Raw genomic sequence first — 13,532 nt, forward strand, 5'->3', positions numbered from 1 at the left:
CATCTTGTTTACAGATTGTACACAACCAATATACACACTAAAATACTTGGACCTTTTCTGCATTCTTAGCACTGATTTCTTTTGGAAAGCACACATACTATAAAAAAAAAAAAAATCAAAAGGATAGTGTCTTCTTGTTTGAAACAGTCCGGTAGTGGAGGAAGTCGGAGAAACATAGTGACCTTTACCACTACTAAATCTTCACACGGTGCGTAGGAAGAGCACACTGAGTGTCAAGAGAGCTCCCATAAAGAGGTATTTACTGCCAAATCTCACTAAATTATGGAAGAAAAACCTGTATCTACTGTAACTGTTTTATATTGAGGTGTACAATATTTACCAACAAGCAACAAATGAGATAAATACGTTCCTCTTAAAGTAATCCATCTGTCAATAGCACAAACTAGACTTTGCTTATGTTTTAAAGATACAGAACATTCTGCATATCATTGCACTTACCCTTGGTTGTTCTCTTTCACAACTCATCTGTTGCTTTGAACTCTACAAGAGGAAAAAAGAAAAAAACAAAAACCAACAACTTTGAAAGCATAGCATTCTTGCCACAACAAAGCTGCTAGGTCTACATATCTTACACAAATAAATACTAGAAATGCAGCCATGAGTCTAAACACAATAGCGTATTGTGGATCTAGATAGAATCATTACTGCAAAAAGGTATTATTTTTTCACTTATTATTTTAAATTTACAAAGGTCAAAAGGAAATTAACACCAGAACCCACCACAAGTCTGAAGTACAAAAGCATTTTTGATATTTTAAAGATCTCATTGGCAGTTCAGTTCAGGAAGAAGCTTTCCCCTTTTTCTGTTCTATCACAAGTCTGTGTTATATTTCTGAATATCCTGCTACTAAGATACCATGATATATTCACAGCACACCTTAGAAATAGAGATATAGAAGCTTCAAGAAGTGATAAAACTATTCCTATGACAACTTCCAGTTCTGATCTGTATAAAAATAACTTTGAAGAAGACTTGATTCCAATGCATATTTTTTTCCATACTGCTGTCTTTATGTTCTGCCAGGTTTATGAGAAACACTCATAGAGTTTGAGAGCTGGTTGCTGAGCAAGATCTCGCTACCAAGTAACAGCAGAAGTGAGGCATCAGTCAATGGCAGCACGATTTGCGAAGTCACTACTCTGCCAAAAAGAAAGGGGCTCCTCTAGAAAGAGCTCAAGAAACTGAACAGCAGCACTGAAACACCCCCTTCCTAGTTTGCTTTCTAGCTCCCTGGTTTCTAACTCAATCCTGCCACTAGGACCTCTTGAACAAAACTTTAAAAGCTTTGCTCAGGTGCTCGGGAAGGCACTCAGATTTTGATTTGTCCAACCTGTGGTGAGAGGGTTTTTTGTTTAGTTGGGTTTTGGTTTTGTTTTGTTTTTAAAAGAAAGTATGTTTAGAATACTTCTAGAATCATTAGTGAGTATCATTAGCCTTAAAGTGTAATCACTGCCATTTCTGCAATTAATGTACATGGCAAACAATTCACAAAACATGAAAAAGAAGTCTGATGCAGTGTTTTCTAAGGATATTTTCAGAGGTTCAGAGTACACTTTTCACTACTTTGCTCTTACAAAAAGTTAAAACGTGAACCAATACCCACTTGTATGAGATATTTTTACTCTTGTGATGATGAAAAGGGGAACTTCTCAGGCAAAATTAGGTTACTTACAAAAGAATAAAACTGCCAGCCCATTTTTCAACACAGAAAAATAAGTCCTAATAATTAAGTTACAAGCTAAACCTTCTCTCTCTCTCTACATATATGTAGCAGAAGTTTTACAACAAAGTGCCTGTACAAAAATACAAATCTAATAGCAACAAATGCTCTTCTGATACGTTTCTTAAAGTTCTCTAACAGAGAACAAAAGCTAAAGGAATTCAGCATAGGTCTATTTACAATCTTCCCCTATAGAGTAAAAGTAAGTACAGCTAAAGTAACTATCTCTTGCAGACTAATGATTCCATTTTTCAAGGTTCATGCCTTCACACCATTTATAAATTACTTTAAGGTTGTATTAGTCTGCATTATAGGTGTACTTACATAAGTCTCAAGTTAATTTTAGATCTGAATCTGCTCTAGATGCATCTATTCCCATTGTTTAAAAAATATAAAATAGAATAGAATATTTCAGCTGGAAGGGACCTACAATGATCATCTAGTCCAAGTTTGAAGTGAGTTTGGGGTTTTGTTTCTTTTGTTTGGAGGTTTTTTTACTATTATTATTTAGGTTTTTCTCTGTGTAAGCTTCCACACTAGAGATTTTAACTCCAATTTTCAGAAAAAAAATATTAGTTGAAATGTGAATAGTTGTTTTAGACAATGGTCCTACACATGTTAAAACAAAAAGTTTAAAATCATAACCCTCTAAAGTTACTTACTCTTTGACTGTCTGTAGGTTATATTCTCTAAACATAACACTACCACTACTACCTTATTCAGTTTCGTCCTGAGCAGTCATAACACAAGACAGATATCACTATGGTTTTTTGGTAGGTAAATGGGTGCACAAAGAAATGAAGAAAGTCATTTGCCAAACTAACAGCACATGAGCTCCACTTAGCAAACTGAACAACATCCAGAATGATTTGTCTTTATAATATTTCACTGATCAGCTTCTTTGGGTAAGGCTGCCAGTCTTACATTCTGTAATTTGTGTTCTAGGTGTACCAGCTATTTTTCCAGAAGACATGTTCAACCTCTACCATTAATTCCAGTATTTCTCAGGGTACTCTTCAAGCATTAACACAAAAAAAAAACAAAAAAAAGAGAAAGAAAACTGAACAAAGAACATGGTGATTAATTGAAGAAAACAAAGGGAAAAAAGGAGAACATAATAGAACGTGCAATGCATTACAGAATGCTGGAATATTGTGATTGCTTTTTATTTAATTCAAGATGATTTTCTGAAACTTTCTTTTGCATCTCTTGTCAAATTTGCTTGTTTTCTCCAGTCAGATGCCTAGAGAGCATAACTTTTGCAACAGGGATATTTTTCGTAAATTGCCTGCAGAACATAGTAGAACTGTCATCTTTGTAGGTATTAAGTACTACTAATACTTCAGTAGTAGTAGTAATAATAATTTTAAAAGCTTCAGAAGACGCCAAAAATGTAATCATGTAGAAAAGATATTCAGCATAGAAACCAACAGGAGATAAGGGTTATTCAAAACGCTGCCGTAAATTGCATTGTTACTTAAGAAACAAAACCCATCAGATTTACATTTGCTTTACAGCCATGGGATATGGAATGAGATAATCCTTCCATCTCATCTGTAATGTGTTTATCCTCCGATTTTCTTACCTTTGTACTGCAGAGCCATGCATGGCTCACAAGTTTAGTCTCTCTGATAAAATACATAAACAAGGAGAGATTTACAATTCTTCCCATTTCATCCACCATATCACATTGGTGGGCCTGGACATGCTGATTGCATGTTTAGGTAAACTATGAAGACATTTTGTTTATTCCACAGCAGCTGCAAACTATTCTACGATATTAGTTTCGGCTCTTTTGAGATGATTGTGAAGTGTCTTTCGGAAAGACTTTCTGAAATGTATATGTACTTTTTTTTTTCATTTAGATACAGGGGAAAATATATTCAGATTGTACCTTTAACATCACCCTTCAAAAGAATGTGTTGTCCTCTTCCCCATGGGATGAAACTTTTGGCTCTGACCTCACGTTAGCTGCACAGATTTACAGGCATTCTGTCTTCAGACAGAAAGGTGACAAAGGTGGTTAAAGGTAAGGAAATATATCTAGACAGGAACAAGTAGGAAGACCAGAATACTTCAGCCTGGAAAAGAGATGGCTGGGAGTAGGTGTCTATGAAATCATAAATAACATGGAGATGGAAAAGCTAGAATGATTGCTGCTTCTGTCTTCCAAAAAAACAACTAGAAGGCAACAAGTGAAAATGGTTTGAACTGGCCACCTATTAAACTAAGTAAAAAGATGATTCCTCATACAATGTGTAAATAAAGGAGTACGTGCTGTGGATAAAGAAAAAAAAAAAGAAGAAAGAAAAACTTACATAAGATTATTAAATGCACAGACACTAACTTTGCCACACAAAGTTCCTGGAGACTGAAAGAAAATTCTGGAGGCGCTTGCTTTGTTCCCCTCTTCCATAGGCATGCATAAAGATGGTATCTCGGACTTACAGACCCCCGGCCTGACTCAGAACAGTGGGTTTCATGTACGCTAATAATATAAACATGCAAGCTTCCAACAACACCAGGTATTTGGAAACCAAAGTTGGTGGTGGGGAGGGGGAATTTCAGAATGGAAGAAAGGCAAAATTTGTAAAAAGAAACAAACAAAGAAGTATCAAATAGTTGTAGAGTGGAGCGAGGGTTATAGTTATTGACTATTTAAGCAGATAATTAATTCTGTGTTTTAATTAGTCATCTCTAAGGCTATCTGCTACTGTCATTTTAAACATAAAATTGACAAATATCTAACATCACAGAGAGCAGAACAGGAAATGTTATTTAAGATTGAAAAGAAGTATTTAGGAACAGTTGGAGAATACAGTAGAGAGGCAAAGAGTGAATAAGAACAAAGATGTACAAGTCAGGAGAGGGCGACTGTGTCTTAACATCCAACTGCTACACCACATCTCCCAGCAAAACAAATAGAACAAAAACATCCATTTTTTTTTTTTAAAAACAAACAGCTTTCATATGAATGAGAGAGTTGTATTTTTAAATAGATTTTGACTCAATCTACCACCACATCCATGGTGTTCTGTTTACTAAAAGAAATTGAGGAAGACGACAGGGGCGATGCGCAGGACACACCAATGGCAGCAATTTCCTTTGTTCAAAGTTCAGCAAATGGTTGATTCCAAACTGTATGTTTTAGCTGTAATAACAAAATCCATTTCAGTGATGGCTTCCCTCAGAGAGTGAACTTCCGTGTGGATAGCTCCCTCATCACCCTTCATACTAAAAGCTTTCCAGAACAAAAGCAGCAAGGCTCAGTGATAATGCATCATTAGGATGAGATTAAAAAGAAAAACTGAAACAAACCAAACTTACCTCAATGAAAAAATAAATTTTCATAGTTTAAACAATGATGCCATCTATCTATCCATCTCTCTCTCTCTCTATCAGTTCAAGTGTATTAAAATATATCTGAGAAAGGCTCATTTGGGCACAAGTGGCTTTCTGGGCAGCTAACCAGTGCCAAATTTGCTCTCTCATTTTGCCTTTTTTGCTGTCTGTGCCAGTTTAAGAGAAGCATCCTGGCAGTACTAAGCACTTAAGGGAAAACATAAATAATGCATTTACAATATGTAAACCTGTACAGATAAATGAGAAAAACTGAAACCCATAACATATTTAATTAATGATCAAGAGACCTTAGAAGCAAACCTTGTGCACATCCTGCAATTTTAAATACAGTGCTTCTCAATCCTAAATTTACTTCATTGTGTCTCTGGATTGAGCCATGTGCAATGAGCTATTTATTTATTTTAGTTCAAGACTGCATGAAGAACCTGGTCAATATGTTGACTGTCATTATGTCAAGCCCTCGCACACTAGAGTTTAGTGGAAGAATGCCTAAAATACTGCTTCTCTTTAAAGGATTTCATCAAGAAAAATTTTTAAAGACCTTGAACAACAGTTCAAGACTGCAGGTCTTTTTAGAAGACCACAGCCTTATAAGACTTATAGAGGTCTTTTCCAACTTCAATGATTCTATGATTCTATACGAGTAGATGCGGCACTTAGGGACATGGCTTAGTGGGTGGTGGTGTTGGGTCGACGGTTGGACTCGATGATCTTAGAGGTCTTTTCCAACCTCAATGATTCTATGATTCTAAGACACTGATGCTGTCAGGCTCCATCATTTTAAACAAAAAAAGACCCTTTGGAAATACTGTGCAACCTGCTGGTGTCATTTTCCGGTGAGTTTATGAACATGACTAGAACGGGGAAGTATGTTTTGTTTTCTTTAAATAACAGTAGCAGGTGGGAGACTTAAGATCTTTTAAATGTATTTATCAGTCATCCACTCTTCATACGGACATGCAAGCCCTAGCTCTGAAGAAACTGAAACACAAATAGAAAATAGGACCCATCTGTGGATGCAATGGACAGATTAAGAGGGCAACAGTATTACTCAAGTTGATAAGGAATACCAGCAGTCCACCTGGAGAGGTTTTTTTAATGCCAAGTTTTTTAAGCACCATTTTGAAGAAAGGGTTTAGGTGGTGGGGCAAAGAGAACAATATGATGGTGACAGGGTTATTTACAGAAAGACTCTGCTTAAAATGTAAAAGAAAAACCGTTTTTGTTACAGTACAACATTCCCAAGTATTTGTTTTGCATTTACAAATTCAAAATACTTTCAGGATTGAGAAGGTCATTTGAAATGGTGCACAGTCCCAGTGGTTGAAAGATAGTGAGTGAACAGCTGAAGTCTTTTATATTCTAGCTATTTTACCATAAACAAACATTTGGGGTAAATGGACTTAGCCTGTGTTCTGAAAAAAAGTGTATACAAAGCCATCCTGTTTCCAGTGAGCAGTCACACTGAAATTACTTATCCATGATTTTCTGTGCAGCTTAAGACGCCTACTCTAACAGTAGTTCCAGGAAAGGCCCTCCAATATTTTTGTCTTTCTTCTTCCACCTCAAAATGGACAATGCAAATATGATTACCTGAATTGTAACATATGCCTGTTTTCATTAGGAAAGGATGCTTTACAGTCAATACCTACATAGGAACTGTGGAGCATGAGAGTCAGATGCAAAAGACTTGGCAGTGATCACACTCAGTGCTTTTACCAGAATGTAACTTCACAATTAGTAATTGCTTATTTATCTGATTAAGGTCTCGTATTTCTCCTCATTCATACATAGATTAAATAGCTGAAATAAAACCGTAGATTACTCCATCACAGTCGCACTGGTTGTATTTCACTAGATACTATGAGACAGTCCATACCATTTCATACTATGCAAAATCCATCTATGAGAGTTTTCTCTTATTAGATACTCACCTGACTGTAAAAGTCTTCTATCAAAAATTAAATGCTTGGGTTTTTTCCTTGCCATGTTGCACAAAAATGCTGTGCTACACAAGGAGATACAACGTACACTGCCGTCTGGTGTATTTTATGTGGAAACAGTCGCTTCCCTTGCATCATTTTATTACATATTAGTTTTCATTATCTCATTGCCCTACAGAATTCAGAAGAAATGATGCTTCAAGTTATTTAATATGTGGAGAGAGTATGGGCTTGTACATAAATGTATAAATAACGTTGTGTATTAACTTAAAATGGCTTCTCAGTACTTCATGTGAAAACCCAACACACAAATGAAGAAACAATGTCCATCCCGAGAGCTCACAGTGCCACAAAGCAGAGCCTGAGGTGCTGAAACACAGAAGACTCATTAAAAATATCAGTGACTGCATAAACATATAGGATGATTTCAACTGGAAGTGGGGTTTTCAGAGCCTTTGGTAGTGACTTACAGCATCATCAAGCGGCTTTCAAATATAAAATCAAGACTATTTCTTCCTCGAGGAGTAACTGGGACCATCCTCCTCTTCTTCCATGAGCTGCTTACTTTTTTTTCTACATATAACTCCTGAAAGCCCCCAAATGTTGAAGAGTGTCAAATGAGATGATACAGTGCTGAAAACCTGTATTTTTTGTGTACATTGTGTTACTAATACAAAGGGGTACAGAGTGTATATGTCTATACATATGCAAATTTTTCCAGAACAGAGAGCTTCGTGTTTTTCTTGGCTAGGTATGTGTGTTTGCATGCACAGAATTTTAATTTCCTAGGGTTTTATTACAACCATCAGTTATTGTGCTATAGCAGTAGCTAGAGGGACTGATTTATTCTCGAATGCCCTTGGCTTGGTATCGTATATCGACTAGTGCTGCTGTCATAAATATATTTGGGTGAAGAACTGTCTACAATTCTGTGCGTAATACTAAGCAGAGTTAAGGTTTCAAGTGTCACATACAAGTGGGTTTATTTCTACTGCAAGAAACGGGCAATTATTATGGCCCATTGAGCTCAGATTAAGCATTTCCATCAAAAAAAGAAAAAGAGCCTAGTGCTACAATCCTTGTAAAGCTGTAAATGCAAATGGGGACCATCTCATCTTCCATAAAAAATAATCTATAGTTTTATAAGCATTTCTCCTCTCCTTTTCTTCTTACCCTCAAATTAGCAAAATATTCCAAACAGGATAATTTTATTGAGACAAAAAAGTAGAAAATCTCCAAAAATAAAACAGAAATACTGTAAAAAAATTTGATATACTAAAACAGTTTGTAGGCAATTATTTCCTTGTGTAAAATGGCTCCTTTAATCAATTGAGAAACCCCAAAGTCCAATTTTCACCTTTTCTTGGCTTCAGGCTAAGATATGTTTTTTCAGCAAGATTATCTATACTGCTTGACCAATATTGTTTCCTGGCAAATACAGGTTTTTTTGGTTTGGGGGTTTTTTTCGTTTTGGGGTTTTTTTAATTTTTGTTTTGGGTGGTTTGTTTGGTTTTTTTAATAGCCTTAGTTATACGCCCAAAGCATGCTGCAGATCACAAAGACACTTATGTCACTGAATTTGCCTTTGGCTCCCCGAGTGTATTCAAGGAAACTTGTGGTGCTGCAGCACAGCCTGGAAGCTCTTCATTTTCTGACACCCCTTCAAGTAAAAGACCTGCAAGGTGCCATAACACCAGCCAGCACCGCAGCTTTTCCCGTGCTCCCGCATCGTATCCTATTACATAAGTAGTTCCCTGTTTTTTCATAAAATGTTTAGGAACCGTGGGTCTCTGGTATGCCTGTGTGAAAAGCACCGCAAAGACAAACACTGTTTTATGTTTATTTTGCATCTACACTATATGACTAACCCTTGAACATTAAGGCCCTGGTGCATTTCTATTGGAAACTACTTTGCAGTAGACTTTAATAGAAACTAGGAAAAAGGTCTCTGAGAAAATATTTTTTGCAAGTACCATTCTAGAAGAACGCTTATGCGGTAAAGCCTCAGAATTAAATTCTGCATTCATGTTCTGCATGTATTAAATTCTGCATGGAGCAATCCCATGAGAAACTTTATCTATACTTAGGATTCAAATATAAACTCCTTTTATACATAAAAGACTAGCTATAGTGCATTTTATTTAATTTCCCTGCATAACACAGTAAGTATTATAACAAATAATCAGAAGGCAAAGGCACTGTACTAAAAAGAATAAATGGACACTATGAAAAAATGTAATTAAAAATACTGTGATGTTAAAGCAACACCCAGTATAGAATTAGAAGTATGTTATCTTAGAATGCAAACACTACCAGACCAAGCCTGGCATATGACATGTATTGCACTGTTTACTGCAGCATAAATTTTTGTTTCACAAGCATATTGTTATTACAAGAATTTACTCTTGTAAAATCTTGTAACCTTTGGAAAATGGATCTTAAGTCTCTTTCCTTAAAGTTTCTATCCAGAAGAAAAAAAAAAATGCAGATAATGGCATGAATACCAATTAAGTGATAAAGTCTGAAGCTAGTGTAAATATAGAATGAAGAAATCCGATATATTAATTAGTATCTGCGTATCAGGTACTGCTACCAGCTTTTGAAATGAATTTAAGTGTCTGCATTACATAAAGGAGGCAAAAAATCCGATATGCTGCATAGTAGATTTTTTGAAGTAAAAATAATCGACAGAGACAATGACTAAAAACTATAGGCCAAGAACATATAATAAAATTAAGACAGGGTGTAAGTAAAAACTCCATTTTATATAGAATAGTTTCTTATATTTTGGAACAGAAAATTAATACTAGTCTGTTAAGGTGCCAGTTATACTAACTGCAGATAACAACTCGGAAAGACACTTCAAGGAAGAGGAGAGAATACAAGGCTGACAATAAGGATATCACTGGAGACAGGCATGGGTTTTCAGACAATTACCAAAGCTAGTTATTTTACAAATTGCTACTATAGACATTGCCTGTGTGTTATCAGTAAACATCTGGAAGGCTACTTGCTGTGCTTGTGTGCTGATAAAAATAAGTCAAGTTCATTCAGTCACTGCTGCTTAACAAATTACAAAAAACCCCAAAACACAGCTTTTATCTGGCAGATCCACACTATTGGCTGAAGAGGCCATTATAGAAGGAACTAGTCTGAGAAACAAGATATTGCCAGGTCAGCAAGAAGCCAATGAACTGACAGATATCCAAACTTTGATTTGTCCCCTTCCTTAGAGTTACTCTTTCTCTAATTAAAAAATTACTTTTTAGAGTGTTATGAAGTGAAAGGGTGTGTGTGGGGGTATATATATTGAGATATATATCTAAAAAGTAGTTTAATTTATAAGAAATTATCCAAAACATACTACAATGTCATTCTGCACTATTAACCTAATAAATCAATCATCAGTAAATTTACCTGGAAAACTTATTTTATTCATATGCAGATAAAATAGGAAATCCTTAGAATTTTTAACATGAACAACAATTTAAATTCTACAATTGTTCTTAACTGAAAGTTAATTAACAGTATCCTACTATAGTTTAATGTAGTTGGTTGGTCAAACTATTAGCATTTTTTTTTCCCTTTTTTTTTTTCTCCTTCTTGTTTTGGGTTCTGTTTCTTAAACAGGTAAGAACTTCTGCCATAAGCAGGATTTGTGTGCAAGTTTTAAACCTTGTTACTAAGAAATAATCCATGCCTATACAATTACATGTACTTTATATAGATAATCTTGTCAGTAAAATTTGATTGCAAAAAGAGGTGAACACCATGAAGTAAATTCATTAAAAATGATAGGCTATTTTCATGTATCACTCTACCTAAGGCTTGAAATTTGGTGGATAACTTCATTATTTATGAAACATGTATGTGCTACTTATCTTTAGCTCTTGGGAGAGAATTGCAAGGATATAAATACATGATGCAAATTAATCATTAGAATCCACACAAATTTTCAATAGGAAGTAGGCATCAAAATGTCATTAATGTCTTTTAAATTATCCCTTTCTGTTTCACACAGGATATGCAATTATAAGTTCTATGCTTGCACACACACACACACAAATCACAAATCGAAACAACAAACATTGTACCCTTTGTCTCACTTATTAGTTTGTTTTATAATAAATCTTTTGAGCAAGGCAGAGGTTGCCTTTACTGCACTAATTTATCAAATTGTGGACCCCTCAGGTGACACTTTTTCTAAAGCATAGCAAAGACATGGAGGAATTATGCCTTCATGAAGTTTAGAGAGAGAACTTCACACCCTACATGTGATATGTAGTAAATATACCCAAAACCAGAAGTGTGTTTTCTTTTTGAATGAATGACTTAGTCCCAGAGAGAAAAAACGTGTACATCCACGACCACGGCTGTTCTTAGTCTCATGGCATGAGCTTGACCTGCGCTCTGCATTAAGATTCACACCCCCTCTCCGCTATGCAATTCCCCTGACCATTTCTGTAAGTGCAAGAAGCTTGAGTAAGAAGAAACTGCAGGCAGATATTTAACGAGCTGTAAGACCAAACATGCCATACGGAACTTTTTACATTAGTTTTTACAACTCAGCTGTTACTCAGTGAAACTGTAGGTTGTACAAGCAGGCAGAAAGTTTGGCTCTTAGAGCCACAAAACAATCACCTCTCGAAGCTGTTGATATTAGTACAACACGTAAAAATCCTTTTTTGTTTCTGATTTGTACTGTAAATCTTACATACCGAAGGCAGTACTTTGCTCTTTCTTACAGCAACAGAATTGCAGAGGACCTCTACTGAAACAAATAATTTTAGATTTAGAAATGTAAAGAAGGGTAAAAGTCTTCTGGCAACCATCTGAAGAATAACTCCAGTTCCTTGCACTTACAAAAATGATCATAGATTCACTGTGGTTCAGAGTACTCCAGAGATGTGGCAAGACAGTGCAGATGCTTCTCCTGCTTGCACCTAAAGATCATTATGTAATCACTTGCAACAGTTTTCAAGTTGTCATGATGTCAGTAAGAAATCACGGATTTCCATTTGGACTAGACGACCTTTAAAGGTCCCTTCCAACCCAAACTATTCTGTGATTCTAAATAGTAATGTAAGCAAAATAAGTAATGTTTCTTACTGTCTATTGTCTGCATTATTAAAATGAGTTATCAATTAACAGTTGATTACCTTTTAATATTCATTTAAAAAGATTCCAAGATAATTGCAGTGCCAAACACAGCACTACTGAGAACAAAATATGTCAGTAAATGACAACAAAGCAAGCGTGAATTACCTCATAATAACATTGGCTATATTTAGCCTCAGATGATGCCACTAACAGTATTCAAACTATGGTTTGCCAGGTTTCTTCTCAATGGGATAATACATATATCTGCAGACTGCTCCAGATCACGAATTTTTCTAGGAGTCCTAAAGTTACGCCTCTGAGACCTGCTCTGCAATTCGTGATCGTTGCCTACCTGCTCCTCTGGAAAAATGGCAGCCTGGCAAAGTCTGCACCCATTACCCCGTGTCAGGATCCCCTCTGTTGCCACTCTTTCACTCTGTTGGGGGAGCGTACGGTGTTACATAGCATAGCAATTACAGTGCTCCAGAGGAACCCTGGATCTGCAGGATATGTTGGGCTCAACTGTCATATACAAAACCAGGAATCCCATCTGGCAGTGGAGGAGAGCAATGCTTCAGGAACTTCCTCTCCCACCAGCATGGACCATGCAGCTTGATAAATCTGAAGCACAGATGGTACTGTTCTAAAATAGTAATGTTGCGCCATAGCTGAATATGGCTAAATGTGTGCAAGTCTGTCAGTGGTAAGTGTCCCACAACAGGAACTCTGTAGAGGTACGATTTGCAAATTCTGTATTTATATTCACACACAGCTAAAGTAATTCTGAATACCCTTGCTCAACTTTGGAACAGTGCCTTGAAGGAATTGTTTTCTGAATAGTCAAAATTCTTTACCTTCATGGGGAGACGTACCTTTTAGGCCTTGGAATTATTTAACTTACCTCCCAATTTGTCCATGGCTAGCAAGTGAAAAAGTGAGGGACAGACGCAAAGTTTCTTTGAGTCTTTGCAGCATTGGTATCCTGAGAGGAAAGTGTTTTATTCTGCACAATACTCAAATCCAATAACTACATAGGGAAAGGAAGGGCATAGTACCTTAATCTCCTCTCCTAAACAGCTTAACTAACTACAGAAGATGCAGTGCCTTGCATTCAATAACTACTCAGTGCTTTTACTTGTTCTAAGAATGCATTACAAAGAACGTCAATACACTTCAATTAGCAATATATTTTTAGTGGCAGTGCTACAGCTTGCTGCAATGAAACATTTCTCCCAAGAATTTCTAAAGCTTTCCTAAAGAAAGCTTGACACTTAATAATGAAAGACATTTAGAGATTGTCATATAAGAGCATCCATTAGGGCAGTATATTCTTCTCACTCAGAAGTGGTAAGGTTACCTTGAACAAGTAAGTCTCATTCAAAAT

The 13,532-nt window shown here is 36.0% G+C and overlaps 1 protein-coding gene across 15 annotated transcripts in view; it reads right to left on the reverse strand.

The window, feature by feature from the left end:
• The window catches only part of RBFOX1 (RNA binding fox-1 homolog 1), a 1,372,937-nt gene that overhangs the window by 429,796 nt on the left and 929,609 nt on the right, over nt 1–13,532 (reverse strand). For 12 of the 15 annotated variants that reach the window (XM_076351294.1, XM_076351293.1, XM_076351297.1 and 9 more), the window contains one exon: nt 460–501. The exons of the other annotated variants lie outside the window; for them this stretch is intronic. In XM_076351294.1, coding sequence (XP_076207409.1) covers nt 460–501 — 42 coding nt within the window. The remainder of the gene's footprint in view (nt 1–459; nt 502–13,532) is intronic. 15 annotated transcript variants of the gene reach the window in all.

Source organism: Aptenodytes patagonicus, chromosome 13, assembly GCF_965638725.1.
Source record: "Aptenodytes patagonicus chromosome 13, bAptPat1.pri.cur, whole genome shotgun sequence".
NCBI lineage: Eukaryota > Metazoa > Chordata > Aves > Sphenisciformes > Spheniscidae > Aptenodytes > Aptenodytes patagonicus.